At 35.5% G+C, this 25904-nt stretch overlaps 1 protein-coding gene across 1 annotated transcript in view; it reads left to right on the plus strand.

The window, feature by feature from the left end:
- The window catches only part of LOC149805885 (lethal(2) giant larvae protein homolog 1-like), a 327641-nt gene that overhangs the window by 19273 nt on the left and 282464 nt on the right, over nt 1-25904 (plus strand). The window contains 2 exon segments of the mRNA XM_089950631.1: nt 13425-13501; nt 14253-14288. Of these exon segments, the coding sequence (XP_089806757.1) occupies nt 13425-13501; nt 14253-14288 (113 nt within the window).

Here is a 25904-nt window from a genome sequence, read left to right on the forward strand (position 1 = left end):
TAGCACTTTTGTCTAACATGGCTAAAAAAAATAACATTAAATATTTTTTAATAAAAAAAACACAATAAACCACCTGTCTATCCTAATTTTAAAACCAGTGCAATAGGAAACATGGGGGGGGGGGCTAATTATAAGAACAGATTCAGGCATGTCTTTGTTATGTCCTTGGTAAAGTTTAAGAGTAAATTATTGTTAATATTTCTTACACCGTATTTAACATTCATCTAGTCCAAGATAATAGATATTTATTTTATTTGTTTCATTTGTTGTTGAAATTGCATATTTCTCATTGAATTTCAAAATCCTGATCCATATTTTGGGATATTTCCTTATAATTTAATTTTCTCATTTTTCATGATTTTGTCACAAATTTAACATCATGGAATAAAATTTTAACAAATATAAAAACTGAAAACAATTGTATTCATATTGTTAACAATTTTTTTTACTCCAGAGTCTGTCAGTGCATAAAGATTATGGGGCAAAGACAAAGTGTTTCTGGTGCCTGGTATCAGGCTGTATGTAACAAACAGGTCAAGGTGGGTGAACTTCATGCATACTCTGTGCATGTTCATTCTGGGGGCTGGAAAGCTTAACTTGATTTACTGTTATGCAAATGAGCTCAACAACATATTTTGAGAATGGGACAGCCATCTTACAGTGAGGTTCAAGTTGTTTCAAAATACATTGTTGAGCATGCTTTAACAGCAGACCACAATCTACCAGCAAGAGCAGTTGACATCTGCTCACTTTTCTTGCTTAGAGCTGGACAGGATTAGCTTTTTTTTTTTCTTTTTTTACCTCAGTGATGACTTATGGACAGTGGCTAACCAAAATGACTGATTGGATTTATGGGCACTGTTTTATTGTTGTACTTAAGATGTTGTTGTGCTGTTGACAGCTGTGTTGCAGCAGACATGTGTCTCTGTGCTGCTCTCTTTTTCTTTGTAAAATGGATTCTTTTAAAACTGTCAACCAAAAAGAAAAGGAAAGAGGAACAAGATAAAGGTGAAGTAGTCATTTTTCATGGCATGCACCCATATTTCAGTGAGTACCAAAGTTTCTAACATTGGATCACTGCAGTGTATAGTTCTTTGTGTTGCATCTTTAACATTACCAGCCTTTTCTGCTGAAATTTTAATACAAGTCACTTTTTCACAGACTCTGGCTTTGATAATTTAAAGATGGAATACCATAATTAGATCAACTGACCTACATTTTGTCCATATTGAATTGGCTTAAGTTCTGCATATTTAATCAGTGCCATAGCCATTTAAGTACATGTGTGTAATTATGGACAATTCTTAAATTAAACCATACATTAAACCAAAATATGCGAGACCTACACAAACATTTTATGCATAAGGTAACAACCATTTAATTTGGAGGGAGGGATGGGATTTTTTAAAAATATAAATCATACACAAATGATTCTAAAAAAATATTCTCACTCTGATTCATAGAAAAAAAACCTGTTGCATCCATTATATTAGTTGACAAAAAAATTGCCTTCAGGTAAAACAGAAAAAAATGTCATAGCTCACAAGAAAATCCCAAGCTTTCCACCACCCCACCCAAAGGTAGAATGGTTGGTTTCCAAAGTTTATGTACTCATTTTTTGTTATTGTACTCTAGGACTCCAAACTATGTATTGCAAGTAATTATAATTGATTACAGTATGGTAATTGCTGATAGGTAACAATATTTAATAGACTGCCACTAGAATAAGCAATTTTTTAGTTTCTAAAACTTTACTAAAAATTTGAAGTCATATGGGTCAAATATGTGGTTTGATGTGGTACCAAACTAGGTACTTTAACCACGTTTTTGCCCATGAAAGTGGAGATACTCAGACTTCTACCAAAGCATCCATATTTTGTTAATGGCTTACATGTAGAACTTGAAATGGGCACAGCAGAAACTAGGTATTCTCTAATTAATTTTGATAGTACCTCAGTTACATTAATGTAATATCAAATAAGAACAAATATTTAATGAGCTGCAGTTAGAACATGCAGATACTTTTTGTTAAGTTTCTAAAGCTTGACTAAACAATGAAATGTGGAAAATATTTCAAAGCTCTCTGAAACAACTGCCATAAAATTACAAGGAACTCATGCACAGGTGTCTTCATACAATAGTCATCATGTATTCTTACCAGGGGTCAGTTCAAAACTTCCTCTAAATTTGTTTTGTTCATTGAAATCATGTTGTACAGGCACATAGTGTAATGACCAAAATGGTGCAGTGAGATAAAAATGTGTAATGAGCTACCACTTGAATAAATTCCATTATCCTTTTTAAGGTTTAAATTGACTGTTTAAACATGTATTTGTATAGTTGAGGTTACTCCCTCATACAGATAGTAGCAACCACTTAGCATGGTCTGAATAAATAATAGTGTAAAGACATTTATGCATGTGATTATGTACAGTTTATAGGGGTTGTTTAAAAATTTGTTTAAAATGTTTTGCAACTTGTCATTTGTTAGCTCCCCTGGCTGTAATATGGCCAAATGAGCTAATGGTCATCAGCAATTACTACCTTAATCTACAGACTATTTTTGACTAATCTGCCATAGTTCATCCTGGTATGAAAAGCTTCAACATATATATAAATGATATCAGTCTGCCGTAAGATATGGCTGAAATTGCTAGAAATAATAAAAACCCTTTAAATGACTTCTCAAGAACTACCAAACAGAATTTGATACAAATTTGTCAGGAAGCACACTGGCAGGAAGATTTTTCATTTGTACAAATGATGCCGATCCCCTGCCAGATAAGACCACTGTCGCTAAAAGTACTGAAGCTGCTGTTACATAAAAATAAAAACTTTGAACTTATTACTATTTCAAAATTGTTTATTATAATTTGCCCAAACTTGACAGAACCGAGTCTACATCATTGGAAGTCATGTATTTTGCTGTCCCATATTGTATGCTGATTATCAACCACAACCGTCAGTATTGACTCGTAACAATCTAAATGTATCACCTAGATTTTATTAGGGATAAATCGAGTGCTAATATGGAATTGCTGTTGGGAGCTTGGAAATCGATTTGTCTTTATTTTAATCAGATTGATGCAATTTGGTGCAGACATTGTCTCATAGCTCAATGTAACTTTAATGGATTTTGTCTTGTCAGCTTAACTTCGGACTGATATTGAGGTTTGAGACTAGTTTTTTAAGATGTGATATATTTGTAAAATCAAAAGTTCCACATTTCATCAATTGAATTAGATTGTAACTGAATGCATTTATATTTGCACTTTGTCCTAATTTCTGTTAGGATTCAGTTCCTAATTAGGTGCTGTGAATATTGACAACTTTTTTTAGGGAGTCTTTATTTAGTTTTGGAATACAAAGGCAGTTAGCTGAAATTGATCTGACATTGGGATTGTTGCCTTGTTTTCAAACACAACATTTTAGTTCCTAGAGATATAATAGGGCCATATTGTTTCAGACTTTGTGCATAAGTTTAGCTTTTCTGAAAAATATTTGGTTACTTATGGTTAACATTTTAATATTTATTGCATTCAGAATGTTGTCAGCATTATCCGGAATGAGTCAACAAGCTTTATTTTGCAAGTGGAATGATTTGCAAATATTCATGTCAAAAATGTTTTCCAAATAACATGATTATTGTCTTAATATGGTATGTAAATAGGTTTTGTAATATATTAGCCTATTTTTAGTTGATAGATATGGCCTTGTCTTGCTTAACTACTATAGATTTGGGTTGATCTATTATGTTGGCCAATTGTTGTCTACCATCACCCCAGGGATTTTTTTGTGGGTAACCATTTGTAGCCACATGTCATTGCAACTTGTGATTCAGAATATTATTTTACAGTTTAGCTCTCATTTGTGTGGTAGTAATCATTATATTTTTGTCTTGTTTGTGTTTACTTTCATGCCATTTTCATTACATCAGGAAGGTTATCAGAAGGAAGACCTCTAGTACATCTGATAGTGGTGTCATCTGCATACAAGCCAGTAGATGAAATACAATTGCATACTTTTAGTGATGAAATGAGAAAATACAATATTTTTAAATGATAATGATCAACAAGGTCAAAACTTTTCCCCGATCAATTATAGATTCAGTTTATTTCCCTTGACCTGAGTCAGTAATCAATCTATCTGTCATGCAGACCAAGACCATCTGGGAGGAGTGTTTTTTTTCTGAACTCTGATTGGTATTGAATTAATTATAGGTTGATAGGTACATCAAAAGATTTATAATGAATGTTTTTCAGTATTTTATTTACAAAGATTGACTTGTTTAGTTAAGGAGAGTTCTGCCTTGAGACCTTCTTAAGCAGAAATGTAAATCACACAAATGTTAATAGCAATTAGTAAAAGCTGCTGATCTGATGAGCGGTCATGCTAACATTGATATCTAAATTTGTCAGGTTCAGAGGGAGAAATGTGTTTTACATTTTTTTTACCAACTTGAAATCAAGAACTTCTGCCTCCAGATTAAAATTTGGTAGTATGGTTTATGATTGGGTGGGGGCGTGTAGTGAAAAATTGCATTTCTTTGTGTGCAGTTCAGGACCCCTGCCATGAACCAACACTCCCTGGATGTAATTAATGCCAACACCTTACAATATCCTGGGCTGTAATTGCAATGGAATTTTAAGTATTTCTCTAAATTCTTTTTTTTTTTTGTTTGACTTTCTGCGTGCTTCTTTGTGTTCATTTAATCTGATGAGAAATGGTAATAGAAATAGAAAGAAAATGGATTCAGACACTTTCAAAGAAGTCTTCTCCTGCCACAAAGTTATTCAGGCAGTGATGACTCTTTTAGTCAGAGCTGTCAAATGAAGCAACACCCCTCCCCTTCCTCCCTCATATAGTAGATTTGTTAACTCATTAACCCCTGGAGATTTTTGTCATTTTCGCCTGAAATGCGAGTAGTAAACACATTTTGGGGGCTACTTCTGAATACATCCAAATAAATAGGCTTGCATGAGATTTTAGTTTAGCCCGTGGATAATGTATTTTCCCTCTGTGTTTTGTATTACTTTGTAATGTGACTGAAAAGTCCAGATTATTTGGCATCATTTTAAAGTTACATCTGCCTACTTTTGAGTAATACCACCCACTTTAGTAATCTAGAATGATCTTGACGCTACAAAGTTCAGAAGTAGGCTACTACCTTCTGATGCCTAAATGGGGTGCCAGGGGTTAATGAGTTAAATTAATAAGGGATTCTCTTGTGAAGGGGATTTATGAGAAGGGTCCTGGAGGAGGTATCCACTGTCATGGTATCTCTGGAGCAGCGATTGAGACTATCAATCAGTGTATCAAGCTCTTTAACCTGGAAAATGCTTGGTCTGTAATTATCTCTGTTGGATAAAGTCAGCTGACTTGATCTGTAATTATCTCCGTTGGATAAAGTCAGCTGACTCGGGCCAAACTTTAAAAAATCTTATACAACATCAACAGGAACAATCATTTGTAGGATTTTGTTTAATTCAGTACTTACGGCTCATTAAAACATTGTTATGTTGTGTCCTCACCTGTAATGTTTTACACATGTTGGCAACTGCTGTTTGCATGAATCCTTAATGACTTGTGCATATTTTATTGCAGCAGTAGATCAGTTGTCTAGTTTTTTAATAGTATTTATTGTCTAAAGGCACCTCATCATGAAAAATTGTGCATTACAGGTAAACCACCGATTTTCCGGCAACGAATGGTCCGGCATCTCTTTTAGTCCATACAAAATTACCAGAGGGCGCATTAAATTATCGACACCTCTAAATTAGTTTACTGGATGTGCACTCGAATTGTTTATACACTGCATTTGTTGGTGGTGACACTTGTATTTTGTGCGATTCTTAGCTTATTTTTACTTACATTTAACCCTAGCAGTGGCTTCTAAGAATGATGCAAGTGTCAGTGGTGATGTCGAGCATAAACCCAGTCAATATCGATACAAGATAAAGTAGAACTGTTGAAAAAACTGGACTCTGGTATTTCCATGCGAAAGCTGTGTGACATATATGGTATTGGTTGATCAACTGTTTACGATATAAAGAAGCAGACACAAAATATTGAAATTCTATTCAGACAGTGATTCCAAGAAGTGAATGAACATTAGAAAAACTCTGAAAGATGGTAAGAGTACTGAGTATGACCGAGTGATGATGGAATGGTTTTGACAACGTCAGTTTGACAGTGGACTTGTCAGGCAGGATGGTAATGGACCAGGCTCAGTTGTTTAAAAAAGAACTTAAATTAGAACACGAGTGTGACTATAGTGAAGGATGGCTTCAAAGTTTCAAGAAGCGCCATGGAATTTCCATGCATAAAGTGTGGAGAAGAATGGTTCACAGACTGCGAAGGAGCTGTCGAGTTTGTGGACAAATTTCATAAGCTTGTATTTGGTGAGCACCTCAGTCCTGAGCAGGTGTATAATGCAGATGAAATTGCATTATATTGGTGATGCACACTTTGAAGGATGCTAACAACGGAGGATGAAGAAGGGTGCTCACAGGTTTCAAACAGTCTAAGGATAGAGTTGCCATCTTAGGATGCTCAAATGCAGCAGGCATGCACAGATGTAAACCACTGGCGATAGGTTGGGTCGGGAATCCGGGCACTTTTTCACATCCGGGCATTTTCAGTGCATAGTTATGACCGCTGAGGTGAAAATGACCGACATTGTTCTGGTGACTTCAGGAACGTGTGGGTGACATTTATACAACATTTTAAAATATGCCTAAGATTTGCAATTATTGTTATAAACGCAGTGTGGATAAATGTACATAGGTTTAAAAATACGCAACTTTGAGTACTTATTAATCACGGTTTAATAGGACAAATAAAGAATAATATTTATGGAAAAATATAAATTAATGAGAACTTTCAAAAAATAATTAGGATCACAAGTAATACCAACTGAAAATTTCAGATTTTGATGTAGTTTAATTAAAGAAAAATAGGTTTGAGAAAAGGGTGTTCAATTACTTCAACAAAATATTTTGTTAAAAAACAAACTTGCCAGGTGTATCTGTAAGATAGTTGCATATATCAGGCCAAGTCACTTCAGGCCATTTTGTTGGGTTATTTACCCAAATATTTGCTGGAAATTTAAAAAGGACAATCATTAATTTCCACAACTTTAAAGTTTCTGTAAATAACGTGCATTAGCATCGCTATCCAGCATCTCTTTGCAAACGTAAGACATTGCAAGAATGGCCAACTGATCTTATGAACCTTGCATTTATATTCATTTTATAAATGAAAAGTGTACAATACACAAACTATATAACAAACAGCCTTCAAACTACCTTGACACTAATTGGCGTATATTTTTGTTTACACATCTGCGTGACATGTACCACAGGAGTCTGACGTTTTATCAATAAAGTACGGTAAATCTCTGACAACATGAAATCACCTTATTGGTAATATATTCTCCTTTCCTATTGTTTTTTTCCCCTTCTTCTCTCAATCATTTTCATCATCATCATAATAAATAGTACATCTCTCATATAAGTATCATATTTTCTTCTCCACTGTTATTTTCTGTTATGAAAAAAACATCAGTACAAACAACAAGATAATGCTACCTGGTGGCAGCCTCTAGAAAATCAATAAAACAAATTGGATTCTAACAGAAAGGGTTTGTGACCGTAATGGTCAAAATATAGGTTAATTCGGTGGATTGGATTCATGACATGATCGTCCGAGAGTTATGCGTACGTCACTGTATTTTGAATGTATATGTGTAGTTTTTCGGTCTTCTTACGATTCTGAAGCGATAAAAGACGCGTGAGAAAAGTCGAATCGCGTGGAGGGTTGTGGTCATGCCTGCACTCCTTGCGTTCATTTATATTACCGATAAGGTGATTTCATGTTGTCAGAGATTTCGCCGTACTTTGTTGATAAAACGTCAGACTCCTGGCACGTACACACCACTATCACCCTTATCAACCTAAAATATATTACGTCTTTAACAATATTCAACACACACAGTCGTGGTTTTATATCCTGTTTTTACAGAAGACTGTGCAGCACTTATGAACAGAAAACAGAAATAATAAACAAAATACAGGTAAACTAAAATGGTTGGCATATTGAACATGACTAATGCTACTGTACTGTTACTAAGCAATTGTTTTCACCTCCGCAATATGGCAGAAAGTAGGTCGCTATGCTTGTGACGTCATGCCCACCCAACCTGTAGGAAAAAGTAAATACCCTAGGGCTTTGAAAGGTGTTTAACATACCATGCTAATAAAAATGGCTGGATTACCACTGTGATTATGTTCTAATGGTTTCTGATGCTTGGCTTTGGATCATATTCTTCCACACTAGGTTCATCTTTGACTCGCATCAATTGTGTTAAGGTCTCATGTCTTATTCTGGACCTTCTCTTCGTTTGATTTTGTTCTGCATACTGAAGCCACTCTGGCATGCCACAGATGTCACTGGTGACACCAACATAATTACAGCTAGGACTGCAAAGTCTGCAAATACATCTCTGTACTCTTGAAGCAGAGTTGTACATGCTTTTGTTAGTGTGCAGTTCAATGATTTTATGACTACCTAGAAAGTATGTGGTCTCTAGAAGCCTCATACCTAGAAAATATGCAGCTTTTCAGATTAGAAGAACCATTAGTTGCCATTGAGTTTAATTTTCCAGTTCAATGATTTTATGACTACCTAGAAAGTAGGTGGTCTCTAGAAGCCTCATACCTAGAAAACGTGCAGCTTTTCAGATTAGAAGAACCAGTAATTGCCATTGAGTTTAATTTTTCACTATCTTTACACCACTGACATATAGCTCTTGTTTGTCAGTCAGGATGAATTTTGTAAATCCAAAGAAAGTTTTTATTCCAAACACTAAGCCAGGCATCATGCACTTTCTTACACTTGGCTACTGTCCCATCTGAACCATCAGTTCTAGCAACTTTAGCACAGTTCTGAATCTCATTCAAATATTCATCAATTAATTTTCCGTTTAACCCCAAAATACTTATCCAAATTTGCAAACGGCATTTTGTCCAAGTCTGAACGTGTTGTGATTTTGAGGTCACATGCAGTATTTATAGGGCTGCAATCAGAAATGAACACAGTAACAGGGATTGTGCTGGGCTTTGTTAATGTCGCCAATTGCGGTCTGTTTCCTTGTTAGCGACACAATATATCATCTGGCGATATTTTTGGTGGCAACATTTTTGGCTGATAAAAGCATATATACAGTCTTGGGTTTGGAGTGGAGAAATTAAAAGCCACCATGACAGGAAGCCGCCAATGTGAATATAAAAAATGCACTGCAGTCTGTTGTTACATAAACAAATGGGGCCCCGAGTGGCCGAGTGGTCTAAAGCACTCTCCGTTACTGATCACTGCCATCTCACCTCTGTCTGCGTAGGTTCGAGTCTCGGATTCAGCTAATGTGGGTATGTGAGAAAGCTTGCCAGTAGCTTCTTGTGGGTCGGTGGTTCTTTCTTTAAAAATGTACCAGAAAAATAGTTTTTCTGCAACTTCAAAGAAAACTGATTACCTTTGAAGCACCAATATATACTAAGCAAAATTTTTAAAAATCCTGTCTCGATGTTCTACAATTATTTGATGTTGCCACAACAATAACAAACCGTATTTGTTTGGTTCTTCAAAGAGAGCCTTTAACGGCACATTCAGTAACACATGCACCTCCATCAAAGCAAGTCAATGACCTTTGATCAGAGGAAGTCAGCAACAAACTTAAAGCATTGTTTAATTTTTCATAGTGATTAGAACATATTTGTTGTGTTGCAAAAGTTTCCTGTTTACAACAAAAAAGTCTGTACAGAGGAGTCCAGCGTGGGTGATTTTCTGCGACCCTAATAAAAAAAAAATTGCTTCAAAATATGCGTAATTAAGAGTTTACAAAATCTCTGGAAATATCAAAACATGTCAAACAACTTCGCTTGAATCGAATGTTTAAAAAGATAGCCGAGAAGAATGTATCGGAGCAGTACATCTGAAAATCCTGTGGCTTCAACTTCAAGTCCTCCTGAGATGTCCCACCTGCAGCATCAGAAATCCATGGCAACCAACTATGTGACAGATAGTAATCCTGACAACCCTCAACTTCCAGACCTTTGTTATTAACTCTACAGTTCCAGTAAAATTCTAAAATTTGCCACTTAGGGAGTTGTAGTACTGCTATATTCTTTGCAAGTACAGTAATTAATAAACCTGTTTCATTTATACCTGTATTGTTGAATTATTATTACGTGACCTCGGTTGGTCTGGCAAAACTGTTAATCCGACAAGGCTTTGGAACCAAGGGTGCCAGAAAATCTGTGGTTTAACTGTATATATATTTGTACAAATGTAATTGTAGCATGCCTCATGGAAGATTGGTCAGTTGACCAAATGAGTTTCTTCTTTAAATAAAATTATTATTGTTATTATTATTATTATTATTATTATTAAATGATGCATTTAGGGGAAAATCCATGGTGGCATAAGCAGTTAGAACATCCACCTTGGATGCGGAGGTTGTGGGTTCGAACTCCAGGCGAGTCATACTAAAGACTTGAAAAATGGTACTTGCAGCTGTCTCACTCGTCGCTCAGCATTAAAAGGTTAATGTTAGGAGTGGTGGGCCTGCTGTCAGGATAATGTGGCTGGGTGGGACAGGATGCCACATCTCCATGGCATGATGCCTCAGTGCTAGACATCACTATAAATTTCCATACTGCAGACATAGTAGAGATATGACTGCAAATTTTTAAAATCTACATTAAAAATCCAAATCACACACACACATTTAGTGAAACAGATCTAGAGTATTTACAGGAGAAATTGGATCAACTTATTTGTACATCAGAAATGCTTATTCACAATGTGAGATTATTATCTGTGGTGTATATCCCCCCCTCCAGGGGACTGTGATGTGTCGGAGTACAATCACATCATCTCTGATCTTATTCAAGACTATGGCCTGATTTATATGAACATGGATGACCATATTTACAAGGAAGAGGGCAACTCGACAACATGTAACTTTGAAAAGGACAGAATCCACCTCTCACTTTCCAGAGTAAAATAGTTCAAGATGTTGTTGAGAAATGGTGCCCAAATGTGAAGTTGGCTGACAATTTGTTTTTACTAGAGGGATGGACCTAAACCAGATCAGTGTACTTAACAAAGCAAGAATTCTAGTGGACAAAAACATGGAGTGTTAAAGCATTACCAGCTGTGCCTAAAGTGTCTTGAAATAAATCACTCTAATATCAACTGCCGACATAATGAGTAACTTAAATGTTATTAATGCAGATCTTTTTTGGCTATACCCATTTAAAGTGCCAAGGACATAATTAGGTTTACGGCCAACAAGCCACATCCTTTGTAACATTCTACAGTACTGCATAATATATGCAAAAATTGCAATTCCATCGTAAATATTGCGTGTAAAGATTTAAGGTCAGAAACCCTCTTGCAAATGAGACATTGTTAATTTTTCATTGCAAAAAGTGTGTATGGATCAACAATTGTTGATGTAGAAGTAATGTCAATGTGATAAAAGCATATACAAATAGTACTTTCCTAAATGATGATGATTTACTTGTATTTATCTCCCTTGCTGATCCAGATGCATGTAATTAGTTGCACCTAGGCTTAAGAAACAAAGGTATGCATTATTGGTCATCTTAACATTAGAGCAGGTAAACTTGATCAAATTAAACTTTGTTGATATCTAAATAAAGTAAGATCAGGTGCTTGCTCTGAGTGAAAGCAATCTGGAAATGGATCAGCCATTGCTTTTCTACTATAAAATGGAATGAAATATTTGAAGATCAGATTGAAAAGTTCTAAATTAAGAAAAAGATTTATTCCTTCTTGGTTACATTAACAGGATCTTACTAAACCCACAAATTAAAACTTACTGGCTCAATTACATGACCTTTCTTGGGTTGTTGCTGGAAAAAGTCGAGCTCTGATTGACTTTATTTATTCAAATTCCTTGAATTGATTTTTATTGATGTCCCCTCCATTGGTGTGAATAACCATTATCCCTCGTTTCTAACTTGTCAGACCAATGCTTTCACACCCAAATCAACTCATCATACAAAGTCATATTGATATTTTAAAAGTTTTAACGAGAAGTTCCAAGAGGAATTGGTATGTGAGAAAGCTTGACATTAGCTTCTCGTGGATCGGTGGTTCTTTCCGGGGTTTTCCTGGGTTATTCCTCCACCATTAATACTGGTCGCCATGTATAGCCTATCATGTGCTGGAAAGTGCCGTTAAACCCCACAACAACAACCAAGAGGAATTAAAGTATGATCCATGTGGATATTATAGCAATGCTTGATGATGTCATTGATGCTTTAGATTCTTTGTACTGACTCTTTATAGATGTCATTCATGGGCACACTTCTTTGAAAAAGCAGAGTTAAAAGTATTATTCAACAAAATTGGATTGCATGTGAAATCATGTAAGCAATAAAAACGTGATCAATTTAAATCACTAGGAAACTGACCAATACAAAAAAAGTGAGAAATGAAGTTGTAAAGATCATTGGCAATCAAACAATCTCATTACCACCAACTGATTGATTTTATAAAAACAGAAAACAGGAAACATTTGGAAAATATTTAAAGAATTGGGAACTGCTAAAAGTCATTCTCATTCGCATTCTAACAGTTTGAAAAGATTGTAGATGTATCAGTAACAATGAAGATATTGCCAATGTGTTTTTGTTACTGTTGTTGATAATATTAAAGAACTTACTGTCAGGAGGAATTTTCTCACCTTTGTAATGGAATGATTCCTGACAGTACCTTCTATGAAATACTCTAAATAAAGGACAATAAAGTAATATCTGCAAAATTTAGAATTAACTAAGTTCACAGGTGCTGACATAATTGGACCAAGATTATTACAGACTGGAACACCTTTCATTTCAGAAAGCATATCATACATATGTAATTTTAGTACATTTCCTCACAAATGGAAGGAGGCCAAACTGGAGTCTGTTCATAAATCTGGTCCTCATGATGAAATAATTTTAATTTTAATATATATAATATTTAGGTGGAGCATGGAGTAAGGGAATATCGGAAGGAAATGATAATGGAGAAACAGATCAACTGTGTTCTAGATGAGAATATTATTGTTTCATTTTTATGTTTATATCATTTTTAGTTTTACTTGATTAATACCTAGCAATCAAATAACATGTACTCAATATTTTTACAGACCTAGCAGTCAAATTAAACATGTACTCAATATTTTTACAGACTTAGCAGTCAAATTAAACATGTACTCAATATTTGTACAGACTTAGCAGTCAAATTAAACATGTACTCAATATTTTTACAGACCTAGCAGTCAGATTAAACATGTACTCAGTATTTGTACAGACCTAGCAGTCAAATTAAACATGTACTTAATATTTTTACAGCTCAGCTAAAGCAGTCTACTCCAGCTGTAACTGATCAAGTTAAAGACTTTTCGTTTGAAGATATATCTCCAGCTGAGGTAAGGACTTTGGGGGAGGGTTGATGAAAGGAACTCTTGGGGATGGCCAATAAGCATATAGGTTTTTTTTTATACAAATTAGTGAAGGTTGAATATGCTTTTTTTTTACATGCATTTATCTTCATGAAATTGATTCTTGATACAATAATATGAAAGGTTTGGATTAGTACCCTCAGCACTCAGACTCTAAAGCACACTGTATTTACTCACTTATAAGTCAAACTACAAACAACAAAGATCCAGATCTGCTGTAGCATAATGCACATGCAGATCAGGTTCTTGTTGTTTGTTGTACTGATTACTCCTAACAAAATGCACAGACCCAGATCTGCCGGTACATTATGCAATGGCAGATCTGGGTCTGTGCAGTACGCAGCAGGACTTGTCTTGTAAGCAAGTACATTTGGTATACTATAAATATGGGTGCTTATTATTAAGACCAGTAACATGAAGACATAATTAAATTGAGGTACACTGGTAAACAGTCATTGTATTAGAGACAAAATTAGTGGGAAAAGCCGAGTTTCAGTCTTAATGTTAATTCATCTGTTGCACAGTTAGTGATATACTTTGTTTTACACAGGAACTGGGATGAAATTAATATTCTTAATGGAACCAGTCAAATTTAAACTTAATTTACTTTTTTTAAATATTTAAATTCTGAACAAATGTTGCATTCCCTGCAATGAAGCTGATAGCAGAATGGCCATTTCTAATCAGTGTCGCTATTCCAAACATTTTTTCATTACAGTGTACTGCTTTTGAAAGATATAAGAAAAAAGGACTGGTAATGAACTTAAAATTTATGCAGTAGAACTTCGATTATCTGTCAGGGTCGAGGACTGAGACTATTAGATGGATAATTGAATATGTACATTATAAATATTATACAATAGACAGGGTCATCAAAAAATCGTAATACATCTATCTACATAATTACCTGTGTTTAATATTTTGACATACAATGCCCTGATGGTTAACAGAGATTGAACGGTTAAAAGGGGGACGGATAATTGAAGTTCTACTGTATTGCTAAACCTGTCAATATCCTTTGCCAAGTTCACAAAAATGGCCTCTTAATATACTACATACACATAATTTGCTTTTCAAAGTACTTGGAGTAGTTGGCTTGTTTGGCATGTACATTCTTTTTGATTGCATAAAATATTTTTCCAAAGGAAATAAGCATGTTTGCCCACAAGTAATTGTTTGCGTTGATATTCTTGGCAGGTGCTCCATGTTGAATATGATTTCTCCTGTCATGGGATAGGATAGAATACATGTATATCACTAGTGTTTCTTTATGGATAGCTGGTTGGGATTAACTTTAACTCAGCAGTGCTTGCCTGTTGTACAAGTACTTTACAGTGATGTTATGTCTGCATGATCTTATCCAGCCCCCAGTTCAAGTCGCAAACATGAATCATTCATGAATTGTTTCTTTAGTAGGAGGGTCTCACTCATTTGGATTTTAGATGACTGAACTTTCTTTATATATTCATATGTAAGCATTTGTGCAGTTTGACACGATGGAGTTTAATGGATTTTCAATATAAGGGTTGTTTTGTGGTCATTTCTTGCTGGCAGTAGGAATTAGTAATGATGTCGGACACAGAGAAGAAATTGCAGGTAATGGCAATTTGTGATACTGTGAATTATTTATTGACATGTATTGCAGAAAATAAATTATTTTGTGGATGTTCCAAGGTCAGAAGAGATTCCTATTTTCATTATAGGTTGATTCTTTGTAAATGTGGTTTGTGGCATTGTTACTAGATCTACAATAATGAGTACCACATAAATAGTAATGAACTTGCAGTATGTAAAAGGAGGAATTGTGTGACTGCCTGTATTCATCTGTGTATGTGTATCTATGTACATGCATTTCTAATGTTGCACTGTGGCCCCTTTAACATTTAAAATAGAGGCAACAGGCTAGGAATATGGTTAGGACTCAGTGGTATTTAGATGTACTCAATTATGGCTTCAAACTTTGATCAATCCACTTTCGATTAATGTGTGTTTGAGGGAGAGGGTGTGAAGCAACAGGATCATGGTCCATTGCTTGGTACATGTCAGTCATGGAAGAATATAATTCAAGGAAACATGTCCAATCAACAGGCAGCAGTGCAGAAATGCTGAGCATATTTAACATACTTTCACTACCACAGCATACACTATCCTGGAAGTCTCCAGAGAACCATTGAAGATTACAATGTAACTGATTCATAAATATTAACTTGTCAACTTTTTTACCAGCCAGGTGTTGTCTTGAAGCTGATTCTGCAGTATTTCAGGAACAAACTGTTAAAATTGTAAATATCTTGCAGATTATTTGGTGGATTTATATAATGGTAGTCTCACCATTGCTTTCTCATACATTATCTGGTTTTGTCTAGATTTTCATTATTACCCCATGTATTTTTTGCATGTAAACAGTATTTGAAGATTCAGGTAGGCTCAAAATTCTTGGAAGGTTTCACTTATATGTATTGGGCATAGTTCCTTAGTCAAACTTAGGTAAAATGATAAAAGGTCAGGAAATTTTATTGTTCAATTGTTGTTTTTAATCGGTTATGAAATTGTTCACATTTTCAGCTGATTAAATAAAGTTATTTCTTATAATTGTGTTTGTATCTTTGCATTTGCTTCAACATACTTCAATTATTTAATGGGAATTAAAACATTTATAAATGATAATGATAAATGATAATGATGGAATCATTATTTTAAAGGAAAGTAATGATTCAGAATAGGTTTTTGGTATTATTTTAATATATTGTCAACCAGAATAAAGTTTTAAATTATATTCCATTATATGGATAAGGGGTGTTAAATGCTTTGAAAATGAGAAAATGTAAACCTTAAGAAAAGCAATATTTAAAAGGGGGGGGGGGTATTTATTAAATCAAAAACACACCAGGAATCTTGACTGAAATTGGAAATCGATTACTGGGTTCATAAAGGTATTTGTGTAGGTCAAAGAATAGACCACTATTAAATCATAGCATAACTGTACGTTTGTCTAGAGCTGTTAAAATGTTTGTAAACATTTACCTGGTACCTGTCGATACTAATGATTGGTTACCAGGTACCTGATATAAAATAGATTGTAGTAAATGTGTTCAGTTCTGAATTGCTTTGTTGTAGGTTGATGCTGGCACAAACAGCATGCAAAAGTGTATTTTTTCTGTGGCTGAAGTGTAAATAAAAGAACTGCTCAGTTGTATTTATTTGTAACTACTTGGCACTAAACAAATACATGTATTAAATTCACAGCTTGATCAAAGGGTTGTCACATGGGAGAATAAAGAGGGTGATGTCTTTACAAGTTAAAAGGTATTAAGGTCAAGCATGTAGTGGAAGAGGCAGAACTTCACATGGTACTGAACAAGTACATTAGATGAAAACTCAAGAAGGTTTTGGATTACGGTTACAATGCTTGGCTGATTACTTGTAACATTATTAAAAGCTCTTCCTATCCTATCTGATTATTAAGCCTCCCCATTGGTTGGTTTGGTCACTAGAGTATGTGTTCAAGTGTATTGACCTCCTGCAATGCAGAGATTATTTGGTGGGTTGATTTTTGATTTCCCATCAAGGAAGTGCTATGCAGATATTTTAGAAAATGAGTCAGAAGCAAGTTTGTAGAGGTTATTTGCTGTCCTACATACAGCTAGTATACAGTACCTGTGTGTAAAAACAGTCTTATAAAAACTTAACTTTGTGAGGATTCTTGATGTAATACAGTTCACACAAAACGCGAAGTATTTTGAAGAAGATTATTCATGTACCAAAACCATGGATCGTATGTGTGCAGAAGAAGGGTTGTATTGATGAGATGCTGCTGCAGTGGATTAAAGAGTTTTATCTCAAGTACACAGTTTTATATTTTTTTAAATAAAATTTCAGTTGGAGTGCATTTCCGACATGTAATTTTTGAATGATTTAAAAGTCGTCCCACAACTTACGACTAAAAAAAAACGATGTCCCAGAACATACAGTGCACAAAATAATTACTTTTAAAATTAATTTATGGTGTCCCAACATATACGGTAAATACGGTAAACACTGGAGCAAAAATTATTTTGTTTAAAATAATGTGAGCATGTTTCCACACTTGAATTGACAGAAATAGGATCGTTGTGTTTCATCTGCAGTGAATGTTATAATGACCAAAGAATGTACTTGACTATATTTTGTTGAAAACATTTAGGAAAAGGTTTTTAAAATCTTTGATAACATTTGTAGTGATTTGTGAATCAAATGTAAAATATCAAAGGTTTGTAGGGGATGGCATTCTAGATGAAACGTAGTAATGCCCTTCTCTATGAAGTCATTGAAGCTATGTAGTAATACTTGTGTCTGTACATCTTATCGAGAAATATTTGGTCTTTGCTACATAATTCTACTGAGAAATATAGGATTTTTAACCAAGTTTGGTATGGAGCTATGTATTGACCAGTCCACAAAAAGTTTGATTTTAACCTTTTGTGCCATACCTTCAGGGCTCAAAATTACAATTTGTTTCACTAACCCAAAGGATTACCAAAATAATTTTTTTACTGATCCTGTCAAATGTTCACCCATACTGCTAAAATCAAACAGAAGCATGTTCAGTTCTGAATTCAAACTCTATTACTCATTAGCATCAGTTCAAAACAATAACAACTGTATATCACCAACATGACTCAAGAAAAGTTGAAAGTTCATGTTCACAGTTTATCAAGATGCTCTTGTTCAAAGATGCCAGAGTTTTCTCTGCTTCTGAGGAACCAGAATTCTTTTTTGATTTCATGCGTCCCTTTGGAATCATGTGTAGAGAACATACCTTTTGTGATTCCAGGGATAAGTACACTATTATAATTCTCCAAATATTTAGTGCAGAAAGTGCATCAATTTTCACTGCTCCAATGAATTTAAGTGACATTTGAGGTTTTAGTGATCCATCAGCAGTGTCGCTAACCATGGATTAGTGTTAATTTTGAGCTTAGTTTCTTGACCAAGGATGTATAAATTACCACCATATACAGTAAAACCTGTTATGAGAGACCGTCCTTTTGCCAACAAAAAATGGTCTCTCAAGACAGGTGGTCTCTCATAACAGGTTTGTACAAAAAGACCAGTTTCCAAGGTCCAGTTTCAGAACATTTTAAAGTAAAATAACCACAATCACTTGACCACTCCGGTGGCCTAGTGGTTAGACCGTCCGCCCCAGATGCGAGAGGTCATGGGTTCATACCTTGGCCGAGTCGTACCAAAGACTTTGTAACCATTTAATTAAGCTTTCTTGAGAATATTTTTAGACAGTTTTTCCATACAAGTAGTGTACATATTTGCAATTTATTTTCCCCTTTTAAGGGTGTTTTTCACTTGGTTTGTTTTATTTGTATTCAGATAGCAGTTCCTCAGCAGCCGAGGGTAGGTAATTTAGTTTAATTTCACTATCCTTGTTTTTATCATTTTACGGACATGCCTGCCAGTCATTTTATTCACATTCCCTGTATCGTGAATTTTGACATTTTTGTACATGGTAAGCAGGTCATGCACCACTTCACTTCATCTGTCATTCTTGGTTATCGAATACAGGTTCTTTAAACATTTTAATTTTGTATTGCCTTCCTTAATTTTCCCTTATAATTAGCAATAGTAGCCTACTGGCTTTTTTGCTAAATGTTAGTAGTCCCTTGGTGTTTTTAAGCCTAATTATTGCTTTTTCTGGCCTTAAGCTTAGCGTTGCTTCCCTTTGAACATTTAATGTTTAGTGAAGCACTCCGGATAAGGTGTATTATCACTGAATAACTATATTGGCATAGACTTACTTAGTCCATACTTTGCCTACTTAGAAGATTTTTCTATATCATTCTACCTTAAGCATCTTTATTTCAGGAACAAATATCTAATCAAGGTGTGGTAAAGTGTGGCCACACAAAAAATCTTGTTTATCCTGTATGGACTGTAAAGAGGTTAGATTGCTGTCCAATTTGTAGCCTTTGATCAGATGAGATATGGGATCTTGTGAAGAGTCGATGAACCTGCCAAACAAGGAAGAAGTTTTCCTTGTCTTAATCAGAGTTTAGCAGGTTCTGAGGGACTAGGAGAAAGATTACCCAAGTCTCCCTGGAGACAGCTTTGGCTTAGTGAGCCCCCTCCCAAGGGAAGGTATAACTGTTGGAGAGGGAAGAACAGTATCCACTCTTTACCACATTGATAGAGAGTGAGTCATGCCTTCACCACATGGGAGAGCAGCACCCTCTTTCCCACTCTCAGTGAGAGGAAGCAGCTACAAAAACCACTAGGCAATGTCCTTGTCAATGGCTTTCTCAGTAGAGGTTCAGAATCTCCGCAGAGATGTGGCACTGGACACTTCCAGGGTCTTGCACAGTAAGAGCCTTCTAAGGGTTACCGCTCTGGAGGCTGAGATTCCACTCAGATGGCTCAACCCCTCCGACTACTTCGAATTTGTGAAACCAACAGCACCATTCACTTCAATTCACTTTTGGTTTATTGAAACCAGCCAGAAAACAGACCCATCCTCACTGCTTTCAAGGCCCACCAGTTAAATATTTTTAATCCAAGCAACAACCCCATTTCAGAACTCCCCCTTGGCAGGTGGGCCCTCGAAGGGCTCACCATAAAGGCCCAGGGAATAAGTTCACAGGGTCTTCTCACTTTCCTAAGGACAAGGGTTGACAGCCCTAGGAAATTGCTCCCTCTTATACTGGCCATATTTCTTCCCTTGGTTCATTTTGGTGCCAGACTGAACCTATTTTCTCAGGCTTGGACAGGCATAGCAGTTGATGGTTGTGTCTGTCTATTATTGAGATGGTTACTGGCTTTGGTTCCAAGATCCCACTAATTGCTTCCACCTGTTAAATCTGGCCCAGTTAAACAAGAAGTAAATTGCTGTCTTTGGAAGGGTGCAGTAGGGAGGGTGTGAATAATCTCCAGACTTTTATTCCTGGATTTTTCCTTGTTCCCAAGAAAGAAGGAAAGTCTAATTATGGACTTTTCATCCTTGGTTCATCTATTGTGGTGTGTTTTTAACTTTACTCACTAAATAACCTGTTTGTGTTGCTGTGCCATAAAACACTACCCCCAAATCATTATTCAATTTGTACAACAAATTGACTTTCGAATGGCTTGTATTTTCTATTAAATGACTAGACCATTTAAAGCAGTCATGCAGTGAAACACAACTGGAGGATGAATGGACGCGACCCAGTAAATCAATGATTGTAGAAGACAATGCCACCCCCCCAACATCCTGTCAAGCAGTTATGCTTTAATGTTTTCAGGCTTCATTTCAGATAATGTATAGTATAGATGTATTATTGATCTGTTAAGATAATTAAAGCTCTGAGCACTTAGGGTATATATCTTATGCATGTAATGTGACAGGGTTTTTACTGCTTTCATGTATTTTCATACCTGAGCCTTGTAGCTTACTTGGTGGGTTTGGATTGGTACAGGTGCTAGTGACTTACCTGTGCAAGTGACTTTTTTATGCAGGTGAGTTGTTGTGGTTTAGATGAGTGTTGATTGACATAAAATACTGCAGGAAGAAGATTTACAACCAGTAGAGAGGGTATTTGGGCCTAAACTGAACTGCAATATTCCCTGACAGTATTGGAGGAATTTTCAGACTCAGATGGTGTGTTCTAATATTACAGTTTTGGTGTCATGCAAAGATTGTTTTATGAAAAGGCTGGTTTCACTCCACAGCTTCATCTTTTGCACAAAGTTAAATGTTTTTAAAAAGCTAGCCCCAACAATGAGCAAATGGAATGATGTTATTTAATTAAGAATCTGAGATTGCACAGTTGTATGTATGCCCATGCTTCATTTATCTAGCTGCATGTGTTTATCACATCATTTAAATGACAAACCATGCATTCAGTTAACAGTCATTTTTAGAAAACAAATGTGTGCAAAGTGTTTGTGATGAAATTAAAATGGTTTAGTCTGTCAGATTTTCTTAAAATTGCATCTAGAGAAATGCAAATGAAGGTACTGATAGTGTAAGTACATGTATTGGGAACTTTGTTTATGAAAACAGACAAAGGGTGGATATACAAAATTCAGGTGGGGTGGCCGAGTGGTCTAAAGCGCTCTCTGTTACGGATCACTGCCATCTCACCTCTGTCTGCGTGGGTTTGAGTCTTGGATTCGGCTAATGTGGGTATGTGAGAAAGCTTGCCAGTAGCTTCTCGTGGGTTGGTGGTTCTTTCCGGAGTTTTCTCTGGTTCTTCCTCCACCATTAATACTGGCTGCCATGTATAGCCTATCGTGTGATGAAAAATGGCGTTAAACCCAACAACAACAAAATTTAGGCTATTTTTGGAGTATTTTTGTTTGTTCACAACCAGGACTTAAATGTTTGCAGAAAAACCCAGACTTCAAAATAAAATAACCAGCTAGACTGACAGAATTTTATATTCATTCTCTGAGATGAACATATTGGTCGATTTCTCTGCAAAGTTTTAACCTCTTACAGACAAGATAATTAACAGACACAGAAATTTTGTGACAATTATGGAGCATAACTTTAGGGATCTTTTGTCCGCTGAAAAACAAATAGTACAAAATGGCTGTGGTCAAGAAAATTCTCCTGAAGGTAGTTTGTGTGCTAAAAGCCCCATTATCATTGCATGTTATGAAGGTCACTTATGGAGCTGAAATTAATTGTAAAACGTTTGAATTAGAATACTTTTTTACCGCTCCAGTGGCCTAGTGGTTAGAGCATCCATCTCGGATGCAGGAAGTTGTGGGTTTAAACCCTGGCCGAGTCATACCAAAGACTTATAAAAATGGTATTAACAGCTGTCTCGCTTGGTGCTCAGCATTAAGAGGTTAGTGTTAGGACTGGACGGCCTGGTGTCAGGATAATGTGGCTGGGTGGAACATGATGCTGTATGTATTTGGCATGATGCCCCAGTGCTAGACATCACTATAAACTGCCACACTGCAGATATCGTAGTGATATGACTGAACAATTGTTAAAGCTAAGTTCAAAATCCAAATCACACACACACACACACACACACAGAATATTTTTTGGCAATATTTAATGGAAAATGTATACTCGAATGCTCATACCAAGTGAGTAGCAGCAGCTAAAACTAAACTTGGCTAAACCAGACTGTGTTGACCCATGGATCCTAACAGCATTTTGTAAGGGAAGCAATGCAAAATATATACTACTTTACATTGTCTTAGATTAAATGGGAACATGAAATCTGCTAAATGACTTCAAACTGAAACACTGAGAAGGTAATCAGACTGTGTTGACCCATGGATCCTAACAGCATTTTGTAAGGGAAGCAATGCAAAATATATACTACTTTACATTGTCTTAGATTAAATGGGAACATGAAATCTGCTAAATGACTTCAAACTGAAACACTGAGAAGGTAATCATAATGTTAAAATTCTGAATAGTCACATTGCAAATTGATACCATCACAAATACAAGCTTAATAATTAAACACAAGTCCAAGTGAGCTTAAGGTATGGTCATGTATTTCTTGTATAGATGCTGTCCATTGTACAGCCTTCAACAGTTGATTGTTGCCACTCCGGAGTCCATATTTCTGATCCAGTTCTAATCACACTTGCAATATTGGTTTGTTCTCAGGAATTCAGTAATGAGAAAGATTTATTTGTCTTAATGAGGTGATTTTGCATTTAATTTGTTAATATTGTTATCATTCTGAACTCCAAATTTCTGATCTGATTTTGATCAAACTTGGATTATATTATTACATCATTAAAGTCTTGGACAGTTTTAATGAGTGAGATCCATGCGTAGCAACAAGGTAATATTTCATCTGATTGAATGCACTATGCACACTGTAGTGCCAATCAGATTTTGATTATCAAGATCTCAGTGAGTTTGGTAATGAGCAAGATCCATGCATACTAGGGGCCCCGAGGGGCCAAGTGGTCTAAAGTGCTCTCTGTTACGGATCACTGCCATCTTACCTCAGTCTGCGTGGGTTCGAGTCTGGGATTCAGCCAGTGTGTGGTATGTGAGAAAGCTTGCCAGTAGCTTCTTGTGGGTCGGTGGTTCTTTCCGGGGTTTTTCCCAGGTTCTTCCTCCACCATTAATACTGGCTGCCATATATAACCTATCATGTGCTAAAAAATGGCGTTAAACCCTACAACAACAACAACAACCATGCATACTAATGAAGTGATCTTGCTTCTGATTGGCTGAGCTTGTTAGCACTCTGAAGACCTTATATCCAATCTGATTTAAAGTATACATGAAATATGGGCTTCTTGGATTGGTTCAATTATGAGAAAGATCCATGCATATTAATAATGTAGTCTCACTCTGGAAGTCATACTTGTGATACAGTTTTGACCAAACTTGGAATATATTCTTATATCATCAAGATCTTGAACAATTGCAATAATAAGCAGTATCAGTGCATATTAATGAGGGTGATCTTTTATCTAATTGTCCGTGCTAATAATTACTCTGGAAGCCAGTTGTGACTTGTATCATCACTTTTATGTGCAAGATCTGCACACTAATGAGATGATCTTGGATATGACTCACTAAGATTCTTACCACTTGAGAGACTATTTATGACCAAAGTTGTATCCCACTTGGTATATTTGCTAATGTTAGATAATTTTTATTATGACTCTTATCTTTGCAATACTGTATTGCATCTGATGTGGAGATTTATTTTACTACTCTTAAGATTATTTTTTTAAAAAATAGATTTTGATCAAACTTGGTAAACAGGTCTATGTCATGGTCTTGATTGTCATCATTATGCATGAAATTTATGAATATTTTTTTATGACCATGATATCTGATTGGCTGAAAATTCATGTATATTTTTTTATGTGCCCAAGCATCTGATTGCCTGAACTTGTCGGCAATCTAGCAACAATATTTTTAATCAGATTTTGATCAGACTTGTTAACACATTAACTCCTGGAGGTTTTGTTGTTTTTGTGTGAAATTCGTGTAGGAAACACATTTTGAAAGCTATATCTGAATACATCCTAAAACACCAACTTCCAGGTGACCTTCCAATAACATACTGCCTAGTTGTGTTAGAAACATCATTTTTCATTGGCTATTCGGCTCGCGCATGAGCAGAAGGGTTGAAGTTGGAGTTCTTTTTTTTCTTTCTTTTTTTTTTACTTAACGGACCCATTATTTTTGTATTGAGACCACTCTTTATTCCAGTTGCCCGTCTTATCCTACTTTTTGCAAAGGTTCATCTGTCTGTTTGCAGTTCATACCAGTCTGCCTTAAATCTAAGACCAAAAATGTCTAAAATCCAGACACAAAATTTGATTCAGACCACGGGCAAATTTTGGGTAAAAAAAAATTGGGTCCAAAAATGAGGTTTTTCCCTCTGTATTTTGTAGTGCAACTAGAACTTCCAGATTATTTGGTATCATTGTAGAACTACGTCTGTCTGCCTTTCTATAATACCACCCACTTTAGTGTATCATACATGACCTTGACGCTACAGATCTCAGCAGTAGGCTACTACCTCCTGCCACATAAACTTCTCACCAGGGGTTAATGTGTTAAGTAGTCTTATATTTTCAGGTTTTGAATGAGTTTGATTAGGACCAAGATTAATGAGGTAACGTTGAGACCAAATTCCAGTCCAAGTTTGTTCCACCTAAAGTTTATATTGCCATTGTCATAGACAAGTTGTATAGTAAGTGAGGTCAGTGCATATTAATCATATACATGTACCTCACAGCTGATTGGCTGAATTTGTTACCTCTCTAGATCTAGAGACTATATTTCTCATTCAGTTTGTATTTAACTTGGTAAATGGGTTTATACAATCAGGATAATGTACAACTTTGATTATGAGCAAGAGACTGTGTAAATAAAATATACCTTTATCTTTAAAAATGATTCTTTTTAGGATAGAATCAATAGGTAAAATCAACATTATGCAAAGTTTGGGAGATAGTTTACATCAAATGTGTTCTTACAATTATACTACATAAGCCTGCTTGGTGAAGTAATATATGCCAGTGAATGATATCCGGCCCATTCAGGTCTTTTGTTTACTAATGAACATCTGTATCATTTACCCTAAGTCAAGACAAAGAAAGGTTATATATTTTTCTGACTAGGAGTAAAATTACAACAAAATTCAGCTTCACTTCATTTATAACTTAACAAATCATTTTTAAGGAAACATCTTTTTCAAGCATCACTGATATAATTTTGATGTAAAGTGTAGTTTTCATGAGAGGAAAATGGTTAAATAACATGACTCTCACTTTACATTTTTATGTTATTATATTTTTTGGCACTTTCTTTTCTACATGCTTTAAATATATATATAAAAGGTCATAGCTCAGTGTTATTTGGGACAAGTGTCCAAAATAGCAGAATCTGTTTTGG

This window comes from Sinohyriopsis cumingii, chromosome 2, assembly GCF_028554795.1.
Source record: "Sinohyriopsis cumingii isolate HCF-2022 chromosome 2, ASM2855479v2, whole genome shotgun sequence".
Classification (NCBI taxonomy): Eukaryota; Metazoa; Mollusca; class Bivalvia; order Unionida; family Unionidae; genus Sinohyriopsis; species Sinohyriopsis cumingii.